The sequence below is a fragment of the Colletotrichum graminicola genome (assembly GCF_000149035.1).
Source record: "Colletotrichum graminicola M1.001 genomic scaffold supercont1.122, whole genome shotgun sequence".
Classification (NCBI taxonomy): domain Eukaryota; kingdom Fungi; phylum Ascomycota; class Sordariomycetes; order Glomerellales; family Glomerellaceae; genus Colletotrichum; species Colletotrichum graminicola.
In genome coordinates this window covers 1-16,493 of record NW_007361126.1, presented here as the reverse complement: position 1 = coordinate 16,493, position 16,493 = coordinate 1, and the positions used below count along the sequence as shown (strand labels likewise).

At 41.7% G+C, this 16,493-nt stretch overlaps 4 protein-coding genes across 4 annotated transcripts; 1 reads left to right on the top strand and 3 right to left on the bottom strand.

Annotated features, from left to right (window-relative positions):
• Positions 1 to 6,906: 6,906 nt before the first annotated feature.
• On the bottom strand, positions 6,907 to 7,269 carry GLRG_11786 (uncharacterized protein; the record flags this gene model as incomplete). The annotated part of the gene is made up of 1 exon (XM_008102470.1): positions 6,907 to 7,269. The coding sequence occupies one exon, from the start codon at positions 7,267 to 7,269 to the stop codon at positions 6,907 to 6,909; it is 363 nt and encodes a 120-aa protein (XP_008100661.1).
• Positions 7,270 to 8,678: 1,409 nt separating this feature from the next.
• Positions 8,679 to 10,702, top strand: GLRG_11785 (tubulin/FtsZ family protein; the record flags this gene model as incomplete). The annotated part of the gene is made up of 7 exons (XM_008102469.1): positions 8,679 to 8,690; positions 8,796 to 8,819; positions 8,908 to 8,975; positions 9,089 to 9,143; positions 9,224 to 9,536; positions 9,691 to 9,989; positions 10,127 to 10,702. 7 exons carry the CDS (start codon positions 8,679 to 8,681, stop codon positions 10,700 to 10,702), a joined length of 1,347 nt encoding a protein of 448 aa, XP_008100660.1.
• Positions 10,703 to 11,325: 623 nt separating this feature from the next.
• GLRG_11784 (uncharacterized protein) lies at positions 11,326 to 12,000 on the bottom strand (the record flags this gene model as incomplete). Its single annotated transcript, XM_008102468.1, has 1 exon — positions 11,326 to 12,000. The coding sequence occupies one exon, from the start codon at positions 11,998 to 12,000 to the stop codon at positions 11,326 to 11,328; it is 675 nt and encodes a 224-aa protein (XP_008100659.1).
• An 826-nt stretch (positions 12,001 to 12,826) lies between these two features.
• On the bottom strand, positions 12,827 to 13,312 carry GLRG_11783 (uncharacterized protein; the record flags this gene model as incomplete). Its single annotated transcript, XM_008102467.1, has 1 exon — positions 12,827 to 13,312. The coding sequence occupies one exon, from the start codon at positions 13,310 to 13,312 to the stop codon at positions 12,827 to 12,829; it is 486 nt and encodes a 161-aa protein (XP_008100658.1).
• Positions 13,313 to 16,493: the final 3,181 nt, after the last annotated feature.

Genomic DNA, 16,493 nt, shown 5'->3' with positions numbered 1-16,493 from the left:
TAAAGCTAACTTAGTATTCTTTTTAGTTCTTTATACTATATTTAATTATATAGACTAAGTTATCTTTAATAACTATAGAAATCCTCCCCTATAAAACTAATCCCTTTAGATATTACGTAGTATATCTTTAACTCTAGTAAACGCTAGACTTAGTCCTAAATTACATAATGCTTATACGCCTAGTATTTATTCTTTAATCCTAAGCTATACTAGTATAATATTAAGAATAGAGAGTATTCTACTATCTTTAAGATAATTACTTATTATATAGACCTAGGTGTAGCCCTTACTATACTAAGATATATACACTAAGCTAGTGCTAACTATAATAAACTAATAACTATATATATAGCTAAAGACTAGCAGCTTAGCCTTTTTCTTATTATAGCACTATACTTAGTAGCTTCTAAAGGCTATACTAATATTATCTTATTTCTTCTTAACTATAGTGTAGAGATTAATAAAGTGCTAGACTACTAGCTATATACTTCTGTCTTTATATCCCTTCTTAGCTAGGATATAAAGATATTAATAGTGCTTCTTTAGTATAGCGTATATATTAAGTCTCCTAGGTTTAGAATTAATACGCTTTACTAAGTATTAGCTATAGGACTAAGTAATATTACTACCTACCTAATTAATAAAAAAGGTTTAAAGGTAAATAAGGTTAATAGTAATAAAGACATACTACTAATTTACTTACTATTATTACTATTACTAAAAAAGGTTATAGCTTACTTTATATAATTTAAAGTAGATATAAACTAGCTAATAATAATTAATATATAGTAAATAACGCTACTAAGTATAGTATATAAAGATAGTATACTCTTAGTAGCCTTATTAATTCTAGAAGCTAAAGTAGACACTACTAGTAAGTTAGACAGCTTAGTAAAGAGGGCAGACCTTACACTTAATATCTATAACTAAAAGCTGCTTAAGCTAGTACTACTAGCTTAATCTAAATAGACCTAGGGAAGAATAGCAGTAGTAAAAAAACAGCTTATCTACTACCTTATTAAGTTAAGTGCTAACCTAAACGTAATAGTCTGCCTCTTTACGCGTAGTAACTAGACAGGGCTACTCTTACTAAAGCTTATCTATATAAGGCGCTATTAGTAGGCTAAGATAGTACTCTTATCTAGGCTTTTAGATATTAATTAATATAACTTATGTAGTGTAATAAGCCTTACTTAGGCGCTCTTAACATACTATAGAGATCTTATTATAGCGTTAATTTTATTACATTATAGTGCTAAGATGAATAAAGGCATGTTATATAGTATTATTAGTAAGCTAGTAAAGCTAGTAGATACTTAAGATTATTAAGGTGTAATTAGCCCTCTAATATAAGACCTAAAGCTATTAAAGATATTCTATATACTATATTTATACTATTTTTAAGAAGTATTAAGAAGTAGTAATATAGTAGTAACTTAATTTCTATAGGATTTACTAATATTAATTATATATATAGTTATAAAGATACTAAAGTATAAGATTAGTCTAACTAAGACAGAGGTTATTAATATATTATAATTTAATATAGTTAAGGAGGGGATACTAAGGTCTATTATTATAAAGATATTTTGATAATACCGCTTTAAGGTAAGAAATATTTACTACTTTATTTTGAGAAGAAGTACGTAAAAGAGTTATCTATAGTAGTAAAGGTAGTTAAAGCTAATAGACTTATAAGAATAGCTAAAATAGTGTTTATCTAGATAAAGACGTAATAGCGTAATATAAATATACACCCTAGGTGGCTATATAGAAGAAGCTATTACCCCTAAATAATATCCCTAAAAAGGTAAGACTAAGGGTTTTATAGCTATAAAAATATATAAATTACAGTGTTCCTCTTATAACTATAGCTTAGAAATACTCCTTAATCTTTTATTTTTATAGACTTCTTAAGTACGTTATTATATATTACTTAAGATATTTTAATAGTATAGTATCTTTTCCTTACTAAAGCTTTACTAGTTTAAGTAACTTAACTATATAGCTCTTTAAAAAATTATTTTCTAATAAAGATAAGCTTAAAAAGTAATAACAGGCTATCTAAACCTCTATATAATATCTATAAGAAAAGGCATACGTTAATAGTTATATATAATTCTATTACTATTATTATTACTACCTACTAATATAGTAAAGCCAGTACTAACACTACTACGCCTAATAATAACTATATAGCAGTAGACATATTAGGTATATAAATAAGGTATAAAGACTTTTAGCTAGAAAATAAAGTAGTAATTAAGGTAACTATATAAGCTAGCGTTATAACTACTCTTACGTAAGGGGTTATAAAGAAGGCTATAAAAAACAAGTAGCCTATAACTATTAGTATAGAATTTAATAGTAGTAATAAAATAACGTTTAGTATATATATCTTACCTTAATATAAGCTTACTATTTAGAGAATAATAAGCTTAGTTTAGAGATAGTACTAAAACACTAAAGCGTATAGAAATAGTATATATATTATTATTTATTTTTAAAGTTACTTATAAGTAAAGACGTATTATATTAAGGTTAGTAGTAAAGTATAGTCTTATTCTATAAGTAAATACTATATATACTAAATACTAAGATAAAGTTATTATTTAGAGTTAGATATTAATTACCCTTATAAGTATATAACTATTTAATTATAGTAACAAAACAGGTAACCTACATACTCTTTTGTACAGTTATATTTCTTAGTAGTTATAAGCCTAGCTCCTAGTTAATCTTAATTAACTAAGTTTAATACACAGTCGTAACACACATAATAGAGGGTCTTTACCTAGGAATCTAGGGTTTCTACCTTACATAACATAACGTGTCTAAGGCCTATAAGCTTTATAAGCCCTTAAGAGGGTGAGTTAGATATTAATTGCCCTTATAAGTGTATAACTATTTAATTATAGTAATAAAACAGGTGACCTGCGTACTCTTTTGTACGGTTGTATTTCTTAGTTTTAGAACTAGTAGTTTATTAATAAAAAAAAGGCCTACTTCTCTAAGTAAAAGTTAATAAATTAAAAAGTAGCTATATTATATAAGTATAGATAATAGCTAGTTATATAAATTTAGACACCTTACTCAAAGCTAATAAGTATTTTCTTTTACCCTTAGTCTTTTTTATAGTTTTATTTATTTATCTTCTTAAGGAGACCCTAACTATACTATTAAGAAGCTATATCTCTATTAGCTAATATAAAAGTATAAAAAGGTATAGTAGTTTATATTAGGTATTAAGCTTTAATACCTTATAAAACCTATAAATAATATAGTAGAATTAAATATAAGTATAATATATATTATAGTATTAATAATACTATATACACTATATACACTCTATAACTATATAACTACTCTAAATTCTACTATATATTATAAAAGATAAGAATATTACTATATAAAGAATAGTACTTCTAAGAAGAGCACTATTCTCCTAAGGAGTTACTTTAGTAGTAAAACACACTGAGTAAACTATATAAGCAAAGTGTATTAGATTAATAACCTAACTAAATAATAACCTCATAAATAAACTAGTTAATAACCTAGAATCTAGAAGAAGTCTCTACAAATCTAAGATAACCTTAGGAAAATAAGTATAAATAATCCCCTTTTCTCCCTCTATCTAGACAGTTAGTCTTAGTTCTATAAGCAAGAAATATAATATATTATAACTATATTCCTTATCTATTATCCTTTATCTTATCTCTTATCTCTTATCTTTATATTACCCCTTATTACCTCTAATAAAGACTAATAAGGACTTTTACTATATAATAAGATAAGATAAGCCTTTTACTTAATTTACTTTTCCTCCCCTATAAGGCCTTAAAATAACCCTACTTACTAACCTTATAAAGAAGGCTCTCTTCTTATACTTTACCTTACTTAAGAGAGATATTCCCTCTATAGGTAAGGGCTTTAATATACTTATAGCCTTATAGACTACCTTATACTAGTAGTCTAAGATTCCCCTAGAGGAAGTTTAGGTGTCCTTACTAAGGGTTAGAAACACCTTACCTAGCGCTAATAGTATTACTATTACTATACTAAAAGCTACTTAGCTTTATATCTTTATATTTATTTACCTCTTATACTTTAGTTATATCTATATTAAGTATTACCTTAAGATATTTTATAAGGCTAAAATAGTTATAATCCTTAAGCCTAACTAAGATATTAGCACTACTAAGGGATAGCGCTTTATCTTTTTTCTCTTTACTTTAGGTAAAGGCCTTAAGTAACTTATTACTTATAGACTTATATAGGCCTATATATAGTAGGGGATTCTTTATCCTTAGGTTACTAGCGCCTTTTTAAAACGCTTTATAGTTAATATTATAAGTAGCCTTACTTATAATATTAAGGAGGCTTTTACTAAAAAAAAGGTTACTACCCTTATTATATATAATATATAAGGTGTATTTAATACTACCCTCTTAAACCTTCTTAACCTCTAACTATATAAGTAGGGGTAGCCTCTTAATATTATTAACTAAGTTAAGTACTTTACTAGTTACTAATATACTTATATACACTATAAAGGGATTTATACCTTTATAGCGCTACTTTATTATAGCCTCCCTTAGGGGTCCTTAGTCTTCTTAATTCTTTACCTACTTTATATAGTCCTTATATATAATATAGGTCTCTAGCCTACTTAATTTAGCTATACTAATAACTATAGTATCCTTTATATAAAGAAAACCCTTATATATACTACTCCCTCTACCTAAGCTATCCTTAATAATATTATTAAACGTAGTAAAGTAAATAGTATTACTTTTAACCTTAATAAGATAGAAGTTATATACTTCTCTTATAAGCTTAGTAGAGAATTACCTCTAGCTATTACTTATATATACTAAAATATACTCCTTAAACTAGCTATAAGATAGCTTAAGGTCTAGCTTAACTAGTCTTTTTTTTTATAAACATATATTAAAGTACGTACTACTAAGGTATAGTTAATAGTAAGATACCTTTAGGGCCTTAATAAGGTCCTTAGAGGCGCCCCCCTAGCTACTATATAATATATACTATATACTATTATTATCTTAAAGGCCTTTTATATTACTAAGTTATAGTACTTAGGAAATAATAAAGCTATAGTAAAGAAAATATAAAGTAGATTTACTTATATATAATATAGTCTTAAGGACTAACTTACTAAACTCTAAGTAGCTATTAATATAAGTATCTATAGATATCTTTTTATTTAGCGTACTACCCCTCTTACTGCCTTATATAAGGAGTCTAGTACCTTACTAGTATACTTACTACTATAAGCTACTTAAAAACGCTACGCCTTATAGCTTAGCTCTCTTAACTACCTCTACCTACTTACCTACTAAGTTAAGACCTAGTATAAGTAGGCCTTATAAGGTACTACCCTCTACCTTACTATCTTTACTAATACTACTAATACCCTCCTACTTTTCCTTAGGCTAGTCCTATATCTTAGGACCTATAACTAGGCACCTTATACTAAACTTAAAAAGGATAAAGCTATAGCTACTTACTTTACCTAGATTAATACCCTCCTAACTACTTACCTACTAGCCTATACTAATAGCTCCTAGGTTTTACTAAATAACACTAGGTTTAGGTATATAGTGTACTATAATAAGAGGGTTCTATATATAGGCTGCTACTACCTCCTTAAGGCTAAAGTCTTTAACGCTAAGGCTAAAAGGGCTATAGCTAGACTATTTACTACTTTAGACCTTACTAGGCTTTACTTTAACACTACTAAGATAATAGTATACCTTAATAACTATACTACTATCTACTACTTAAATAGCGTCTTTACTAACTTCTTATAGTTAGCCTTTTTAAAATTCTATAGCTTAGCTTTTTACTTTATAGTCTTAATAAATATATAGTAATTACTTAAGTATAAGGATATACTAAGAAATAAGATAGCTAATAGCCTTACTAAGTAAGGTGCTTATATAAAACTACCTAACCTAAAGACCTACTTTTTTACTATTAGTTATATTAAATAAGAGGTATAATTTTATAATAATATAAACTTCTTTAGCTAGTAAAATAAGGCCTACTTAAATTATTACTAATAATATAGGTTAGCTAATCTTTTTACTAACCTTAAGCCTACCTTAAAGCTATTCTTACTATATAAAGAACTTTACTTCCTCCTTACTACTTATACTAAGTATAGTAACTTTATAGCCTACTATAATAAGTTTACTTATACTAATACTAAGCGCCTCTACTAGTATAAGGCCTTAAAGGCCTTAAACTACCCCTTTTTCTACTAATAGTTATAGCCCTAGCTACTATAGATAGGGATATATACCTAGCTTAAAGAGGACTAGTAAGAGTTTATTAAGCTTATCCCTAAAGCCTACACTAATATATCTACTAGGCCCCCTTAGTAGTAGTAGGAGTCTACTATCTTATAGTTAGCCCTTTTAAGCCCCTCTTAGTAAAAGTAGACTATAAGTAGGGGATTACCTTTAGCTTAGCTATAACCTAGGTTAAGACATATTACTAAAAAGGCTCTCCCTACCTTAATCTAGTACTATTATAGGTTACCTCTAACTATTAGCTAGGTAGGGTCCTCTTAGTATATATATACCTAATAATCTCTATATAACACACTTTTACTTTTTACACCTTACTAAAGTTATACTTAACCTTAGCCCTTAAATAATATAAACTAAAAGACTTACTTTCTCTCTTACTATTACTATTACTATCCCTATATAGTTATTACTTAGTATATATAACTTTACGTATAATCTTAGGAGGAAAATACTAATTTTAGTGCTTATAATAGGGGATTTATACTGTTTTATAGGGACGTTATTTTACCTAAATACCCTTTAGAAGAGGGTATCTAGGCTAGTAATATGGATAGACTGCGCAGGCGCCTTATGCTACAAGATGGACGTAACGGGCGTTAAATAATATCATCATCATTATTATCATCAGCGGCACGTGGCCGAACAGACCGAACTCGAGCGCGGCCTGCCACGCCGCCAGGTCGTACTGCGTCATGAAGAAGGAGCGGAACTCGTTCACCGGCCCGTTCACGAGCCGCGTGAGGCTGCGGGCTGCGTCGTTGAGCAGGATCCGCGCGGCTTCGGATCCGTCGCTGCCCTGGATGGCGACGCTGTTTTGATCGAACGAGGGTTCCTGCTGATTGGTATCTTGCAGATGGTGCACAATGGTCGTTGTGGCCTGCAGGACGCTCTCGGCTAGCCGGAGCAGCTCTGAATGCCCGGTCGATCCCATTTCGACGAGGCAAAGCCGTTTGCGTCAAGAGTCTGTAGGAAAAAGGGACCACGTGTGTTTGTATCCGGGGAAGTAGAGAAACGGACCAGGATTGGGAATTCTCAGCTGTCGTTGGTTACGGAGCGAATCCCTAGTTTCTTTCTCATCTCTTGCTAGGCCGCTATTATGCATTTATAAAGGGCTATGGTCGGTAACCAGGGAGCAAGCACTGCAGATTGCAAAGCTGCCAACACTGGCCTTCCGAGCCGGACTCGTCGACCCGTCCTATTCCTGTCACGAATGTACACCTGAGCATCATTCTACCCACGCCGGGCGCCGAGGATGCGCCAAGACCACGGCTTCGGCCGGGTTCAAGTGGGGCCGACCGAAGACCGAACACGCTTCTCGTACAAGGGGCCCTCGATTACTACGGTCCATTGAGAATAACATACTAGTTGGCCGAGGGAGAGGGCGTGGTATACAAGAGATAGACATGCAGGCTCGGAAGCGCCAAGGGGGCGCTTACTAGAACCTGACTGTGAGGCACCAAAGTTAAGTGGACGCTACCAATCCGGGCACTAGAGGTTGGGCGGCAGCGGCAGGACTAGGATGTGCTGCATCCTCGGGGAGGGGTCGTCGGCTGGAATAAGCAGTCACAACGAGCTGCAGCGTCTTCACTTTTACTAGTTTCTTGCTCAGCACTGCCCGTCCCGCACTGCATCCGTGATCCTTCAGAGGCTATGATGATCCCCCAGCGGCCCGGAACGGGAAGCGGCCCGGACGTCTGTGTCTGAGGTGCGTATTCCCACCAACCTACACCCACCTTGGCTAACCCCGGACGAGAAGTAACCTCCGTGTTTAGGTACTAGGTATGTACGGATATACGCCCACCCGAACCGAGTACGGGTGCTTGGCCGTCGGCGATCTGTGCAGTATTACTTGAACCCGCGGAAGCTAGCTAGCTCCCCCGGTCACGCAGTTCCCATTGGGTTTCTGTTGAACCACTTCCAGGTCCCCCATCGGACTCCAGCTCCCCTCCGAGTCTCTCCACATATGCAGCAAGGCCGTGTTCTTCCATACCTATTTGTGTTCATTATCCAGTACCTGTAATATTTGCTACGTGTGCTAACAGGGAACAGGCGGTGAACCCGTTCCACTTTACTGGAGGATTTGGCTAATGATATTGAAGCTTGGGCCATGGGTTCGCGACTATCACCGACCTAGGTATGCATCCACACGACCGAAATGGACTAGGTAAGCTCGTAGGGAAAATAGTAAACGAGCCCAAGCAGCAGTCAAAGGGGTAGCCACACAGTCCCCTTTCTCTCTCTCTCCCCCTCCCTCTCTCTCTCGCACACACTCACACACTTTACTTTCTCTCACCTTGATCCATCTCATCCTTCGCCTTGCCGCCAAACCCGAGTGTCAACATGCGTGAAATTGTATGTTCCTCTACATGCCTCCCCTACCCATTTTCCCTCCACTCTGAATCCCAATTGGAGACTCCGCAAATACTCATCACACTAACGTGTCTTTCTCGCTTCTAGGTGCACCTCCAGACAGGCCAATGTGTGAGTTCATCCCCTCCCAGACATGTAGTTCAGAAGATTCAAAACAAACCCTCGGCGACGCGATTCTGACGCGCCATATACTGTGTAGGGCAACCAGATCGGTGCTGCCTTCTGGCAGACCATCTCCGGCGAGCATGGCTTGGATAGCAGTGGCCTGTAAGTTGACGCAAGGCCGTACGTTTGTTTGCCCGACTCGCGTCAGAAGCGGTGGCCGTGCGGGCCGTCACGTACCTCTAGCAGACTGTCTCGTGCTGAGAGTCGCACTCTAGGTACACCGGCACCTCCGACATCCAGCTGGAGCGGATGAACGTCTACTTCAACGAGGCAAGTCATTTCTTCTGACCCCCCCGCACGGGGGAATCTAGCCGCTGGAATGACTGGGGCCATCTGACCGAACTCGCCAGGCTGCCAGCAACAAGTACGTCCCCCGCGCCGTCCTGGTCGATCTCGAGCCCGGCACCATGGACGCCGTCCGCGCCGGGCCCTACGGTCAATTGTTCCGCCCGGACAACTTCGTCTTCGGTCAGGCCGGCGCCGGCAACAACTGGGCAAAGGGCCATTATACCGAGGGCGCCGAGCTGGTCGACCAGGTGCTTGACGTGGTCCGCCGCGAGGCCGAAGGCTGCGACTGCCTGCAGGGCTTCCAGATCACCCAGTCTCTCGGAGGTGGTACCGGCTCCGGCATGGGAACGCTGCTCATCTCCAAGATCAGAGAGGGTAAGCCAGAAATCGCACCCCCCCCCCCCCTCCTACCCCTCCTCCGGCGGCTCTCTTCTCTGCCGGCGCGACGTGGTGCTTGTGTCATGTACTGGATGGTTTGATCTCCCGACGACTAACACGAGCGCTCTCTGCCCTTTTGTTTGAACTACAGAGTTTCCCGATCGTATGATGGCTACATTCAGTGTTGTCCCGTCTCCCAAGGTGTCCGACACCGTCGTCGAGCCCTACAACGCAACGCTATCGATCCACCAATTGGTTGAGAACTCGGACGAGACGTTCTGTATTGACAACGAGGCTCTGTATGAGATTTGCAGACGCACCCTCAAGCTGGCCAACCCGTCCTACGGCGACCTTAACCACCTCGTGTCCGCCGTCATGTCCGGCGTGTCGACCTCGCTCCGCTTCCCAGGCCAGCTGAACTCGGATCTGCGCAAGTTGGCTGTTAACATGGTGAGAATCGTCTCCTTCCTTTACCCTGTTCTCCTAGTCTGGCATGGCCAAGATATATCTGGCTACACGTCGTGGGAGATACACGGGTTAGTGATATCCTTACTAATACTCGTCTCCCTCTTTTCCACGCTTCACAGGTCCCCTTCCCGCGCCTCCACTTCTTCATGGTCGGCTTCGCGCCCCTCACCAGCCGCGGCTCGTCCTCGTTCCGCGCCACGACTGTCCCCGAGTTGACCCAGCAGCTGTTTGACCCCAAGAACATGATGGCCGGCTCCGACTTCCGCAACGGCCGCTACCTCACGTGCTCGGCCATCTTCCGCGGCAAGGTGGCGATGAAGGAGGTCGAGGATCAGATGCGCAACGTGCAGCAGAAGAACTCGGCCTACTTTGTCGAATGGATCCCTAACAACGTGCAGACCGCCCTCTGCTCCATCCCGCCCCGCGGCCTCAAGATGTCATCCACCTTTGTTGGCAACTCCACGGCCATCCAGGAGATCTTCAAGCGTGTTGGCGAGCAGTTCACCGCCATGTTCCGCCGTAAGGCCTTCCTTCACTGGTACACGGGTGAGGGCATGGACGAGATGGAGTTCACCGAGGCCGAGTCCAACATGAACGACTTGGTCTCCGAATACCAGCAGTACCAGGATGCCGCCGTGGACGACGAGGAGGAGGACTACGGGGAAGAGGACATTCCCGACGACGTTGAGGCTTAGAGGGAAGTGTGAGAGCGGAGAAAGCTGAAGCGTTTACACCACGCTTCACGACACTTTGCCTTCTCTTCTTCTGCCCAGATCACGGGTCAAAGATGACAGCGAAAGGAAAGAGGAAAAGAGGAACAACGGGAAAGAAAACCCTGAAACCCTTTAGCTCTTCCCCAAGACCCCTACACCCCGGCACTTTTTATTCACGCACTGCTTGGCGTATCAGCGGTACAGACATTCAGTTCACTTCCAAGACATTTCACTTCCAACTGGAGACGTAGATTGGGGGGGAGGCTGCGTGGGATCAAATTTCAGCCACTAGCTGGTTAATGATACCCCGACGAGGTCCCCCATGCCTCCCTTCCTCCCTCCATCAGTCACCACACAGCTTGCCCACCAATATTGGACTTTTACTCTACCTTGATTACAAAGAAATAGAACTACAAGATATGCTTTCTTGTGGACGTCGCTCTTGCATGCCTACGACGTGGATTAGTGATGATAATGAATGTACTTGTAACATGGGCGTTGTCTAGAGTTGTTCTATGTACATATACCTGCCCTGTACTTTATATATAAAGCATGCGGCAAGATGCCGGTCAGTTCCGTGTCCCAGCGACCTGCTACTGTCGCCCTCACTCAAGGCCCGGCTCCCTCCACCACCGGAACGGGTAACACTTGACGCGCACCTCGGGCCGCCGCCGCTTGATGTCGGCACTCCACGCCTCGGGCACCGTCCCGTACAACAGCACCGTCTGCAGACGGCCCAAGCTATCCAGCGTCCGGAGGAACTCGCCCTCCTTGCTCCTGTGCTGCCGCGCCTGCCAGCCGACCAGCCCGACCACGGCGACGGGGCGCGGCGCCCAGTCGACGACGAGGTGCCTCAGCCCCGTCGCGCGCGCCGCCACCTCGGCGAACAGCGCCAGCCAGCCGTTCCAGTTGGGGTGCTCCATGTCGACGACGAGGACGAGGCGCTGCAGACGCTCGATGCGCAGCGGGCCGTAGACGGCGAAGCCCGCGCGGCGCTCCTCGCGGCCCCCGCGCCGGTGCACCCGCAGCGCCGCCTCCCCGTGCACTCGGGGCGCCATCTCGGCGTAGGCGAGCTTGCACGTGACCATCATCTCGGGCAGCTGGGCGCCGCGGTGCTGCGACGAGGGGTCCAGGTACGTGTGCATCGGCCGCAGCGTGTCGGCGAAGTCGGCGTGCTCGAGGGACAGGAGGAATGCGTAGATGCGCTGGCGGACTTCCAGGGGTAACACCTGGAAGAGGGGAGAGCAGAGCTGGGGGTTGGGCTTCGCTGTCGTTGTCATTGTTGCAGTAGTGATTGTTTCTGGTCGTGAAGAGGATGACAGGTCGGGGCCAACGTCGCGTTAATATGAGAGTCTTGGAAATGCCGCCGGTTTGGGGGAGAAAGATGGGCCGAGGGGGGATAGAATGCTCGCGATGACCGTATTTGTGGTTGTGATAAAGTAAGACTCCGTAGTGCCCGAGGGTCCAAGGTCTGCCGCACTAAGAAGCTGTCAAGTACGCAGAAGATGTGGAGCTCCTTTACTTGTTGCGTACTCGTCCCATTAGCTGTCTCCTTGAGTACTTTCTGACACACACCTCCCCCAGCTCAGACGGAGCTTGAAGCATCTTGCGCCTAAGCTAGTCCTTTTAATCTCCTTGGAGGGTGGCTAATGTAATGCACTGTTTGAGATATGAGGGGCTTCTCAATCTTCATCCCTATTAGTCCTCGACACAAGTCTATGTCTGCTAGGCCGCCCTATCTACCTGTCTACGCAAACACCCTGTGATAACTTTAGTACTTTTATATATTTTCTAAACAGGGACTTTGAAGTACTAACGTTGAGAACCAAAACTTCTCAGAAGTAGAGTTGGTCAATTTATAATAATAATATCAGGGTTCAATTCCATTACTTCTATCAGTTCTACAAGGCATTATAAGAAACAACAACCTATACTATCAACTCTTGATTAAGTTTAACGATAATTATTCAATTGATTTGCTCCAGTTGTATTGCATCCAGTCGACATCCATTGTCAGACACGTCCAAATTCGCCTGCCCCAACAACCACTATGCTAGTGTTTGCCATACCGCGAGAATGCGGGCACACGAGGCTCAAGTCCCACGTTCATCCCTCTCTGCAATGCCCTGCTTTGCAGCCCTCACATAACTCACTCGCATGAGGTTTCTTTGCCGGTTTCCTGACGAAGTTGGGTGGTTGCATTGGAATCCCGCACCAAACCTTGAGGCGATATGCCACTCTCTCAGCGTACGAGCTGTCCAGCGTTGGGCGGCTCAGCGAGTTGCATTGTCTGCACCGCTGATGGTAAACCCTGGCATTGTATCGTTGCCCATCGTACATTCGGATCGTCACGGGGATTCTCTTGCTCGCCCAACCATTTGCATGACACGCATGGTTCCGGCATGCAAACTGGCCCATGATGTTCGTGTCATAATCACGTCTGGAGTTGTCGTCATTGTCGTCATTGTGGAATTTGAAAGTGAGGTTGTCTTCTTGAAGAAGTTGCAGTACGTCGTTATGCAGTGCGGAGTATAGAGACCATCCTTTGATGCTTCTGGCCTTTTTGTTGCTCTTGGGTTTCTTGTTCGGCATGATCTCGAGGTCCCCAGCTCGTCCAATATGGCAGTAAAATGCATAGGGGTGGAAGGTGATGACATTGAGCGAAGTGATTCCGTGGGTAATTGGCGTTTCGAACGTCTTTTAAGCCCCTCGTCCCCTGCCTGCCTATCATCACGCCTTAGCCGTAGACATGGCACTTGAAGGACTCGCTTGTCGGCTAGGGAAATGACCCAGTGATACATTGTTATCAAGGCCGGAATTGTCCACGCAGGCAACGCTTCGTGCAGCCACGTTGAGTCGGTTGATTGGACCATCAGTGATGCATGGCAACCCATTATGTGACGACTGGCACCAACGGCATTGCGAAGAAAAGCCTGCTTGCCAACAGAATTCATGTCTATGCATCTTCATAAATGCGAGGAAGGTGATTGGAATATAGTACCAACGTTTCCTGCACGAGGTACAGAAGAGGGACATGTGCTTGGTGGTGGCATATGTGTCTTGCCCGCAAAAACTCGCTGCGGCACACGCATCATTAAGTTAGTAAGTACAACTCACCTATGTAGCTGTCTCTCCAAGGTCATAGATCGAACAACTGTTATTATGGCCTCCGGGTAGTCACCTGATCTGTCTAGTCTTTCTAGTAAGTACATGATTCGCGGCCTTAACGTTATTCCACGTAATGCGACGGTATAGAAACTGCAAGTATATCGCTACGAAGAGACGGCTTTCCCAGTGACCATAAACTTCCCGAGACGGAGACAACTCGTTGGAGAGGCCAGCCAAACGGCCGGCTATGCAGCTAGCATACTCTCACGTGTCATACTTGGGCAGCATCAGGAATGCCCAGCTTCTCGCCGACAAGACTTTCAGGTGATCATGCCATCGATACCGACCGCGGCGAATCACCTTTAACATTAATTGTTGGGGCCATCTCTGTGGTCGCAGCACAGCACTATTATGTGCATGCATGCATGTTCAGCCCGTTGGTGGCCTCCGGCATGATTGCAGCGTGGGGACAAATTAAAACATGGCCTAAGAGCTCCTTGACGCCTGCATTAACACTTGGCTGAGCCGTTTTGGAGGCTGCAACAGTGTGATAACGTACGACTTACTAACTGCATCCAGAATGGACCCAGCCTGACCAAGCATCAAGTCCAGAGCCAAGTATTGGATTTCAGGCTCATTTAGAAGCAGGTGCTGTATACCCTGTCGCCCGCCCTCCCATGCTCCCTAGGTAGAATGCCTGAGAAAAGAATGATGTTGTGAAATGCAGGCTGCGGCAATATGGAAACAAGGGGTGCATATCAATGAACCGAATAGCGATGGCGTGGCAGCGAGCGCTCTCGGGGGGACGAGTCATACTCCCGCAGCTTCTGGTGCGACGGCTGCCTTTATTTTCTAAATGCCATTGATGAATTGTTGCGAGATTGGAGAAGCTTGTCTCTTTCATTAAGCAACGGTTAGTCCCGTTCTCGCCATAATACGTCGTAATTCCATGGTCCGTTTCTTAGCTTGTTGCTTTTACCTAGAAGGCCCAAGCATGTTCACAAAGCAGCTCGCGAGTTTCTAATTCGGCCAAACACTCCATATCTTCATTATTACAGTCTGCCATGATACAGGTGCGGACTTTGCAGAGCTGCTAGCTGTAGGATTGTCAGGTGCTCGGAGCGGGGCCCCAGGGGGGCACCGGAATGGGACCAGGACCGGATAAACTAGTCACCGAAGGAACAACAAAAGGGGAAAACTCTGTAGAACATAGGGGTTGGAGGAGGCATATTGGAATAATCGTCACAATTGAACCCTAACTACGCCTATCGCTGACTCCTTTACTCGATACTATCCCCGCCTCTGACAAGGATGGAGTCGAGTGAGCGATAGATGGCTTGTCGCTGCCTCATCGAAACCCCGCATCAGCGTTTGCATCAACCCAATAACATGAGGGTATCCAGCACCATCCAACGGTAGACCCTGGCCACAACTATAATACAGGCGGGGAAGCGTTACATTAGCGCCAGGTGCCGTGCCATTTCGCTACGCTCAGCATCACTTATACCTGCACGCAAGTTCAGAACGACAAATCAACTGAAGAAATAAGAACTTTCGCCCCCATCGTTGAACGTCAAATTGGAAATATTCTTTCTGGCCTTGTTCTCAGCCGTATGTTACTATTGCTATACTATGTATGGGTACTGATGGCGTTATTCTAAGTGGTAGGCGACGACGGCGTGGAACATGAATTGCGTTCTACCCCTGAGCAACGACCTGCTGGTGCTATCGTCTAGTGTCATGTCACTCTGGAACCTACTTAGAAGGGTGGGCAGTAGCATCTCGCCTTGTACATGATACATTTGGTTTTGTCTGTGGGACCTTCCGAGCTCAAACTCCTTTTGGTGTTGACGGACTTATGCATATCAATCCTCGTTCTTAAGCTCATGGCCAGGAGGCATATGATATGTAGATTTGATGCATCGGCTATGGAGGGTCAGCTAGACGGTCAATAGCATGTTTCGTAACCCGGATGAAGAGGCAGGAGGGGTTGTTGCAAAGGTAAGTGTTGGTTTCACCAGGGTGGTGATACAGTTAACCGTACGTATCAATAGGCAAGTGACAAATAATAGGGGTAAATACTAGTTCTAAATTATACGTAAAGAAGGAAAACTATCGTGGGATTACGCAGCAAATTTACTACGTAATATCCCTATAGATCCAGTAGATCTACAGCAAATTAGCTATAGTTATTCTAACTAATTAGCGTTAATCTATATTACTAATATCTAGGTAATAGTTAATATTATAACACTAGTAACCTTCTAAAGTGCTATAAATTATCCCTATTTTCTAGTTATTTATAAAAGGCCTAAAAACGTAATAAAAACAAAAAGCTAAAAAGTATTTAATACTTTTTATATATATAATTTATTATATATATAAAACCTATCTATTTATTTATATCTTTAATTAACTACTGTTAATTAACTACTCTAGCGCTTTATTAAGTAATACCTTTATAAATCTATCTACTAGGTTATTCTCCCCTTATATCTATTAGATCTTATAGATCTTATGTTACTTATATAACTAGTAAAGTACTATAATATTAATTATAAGTTACTTCTCTTTAGTAGTACTAAGCTTTATAAGGCACTTATAGAGGGAGTATAAGTTAGTATAAAGGATTATTAGGATTTATAGTAACTTAAGGTAGTTAGTA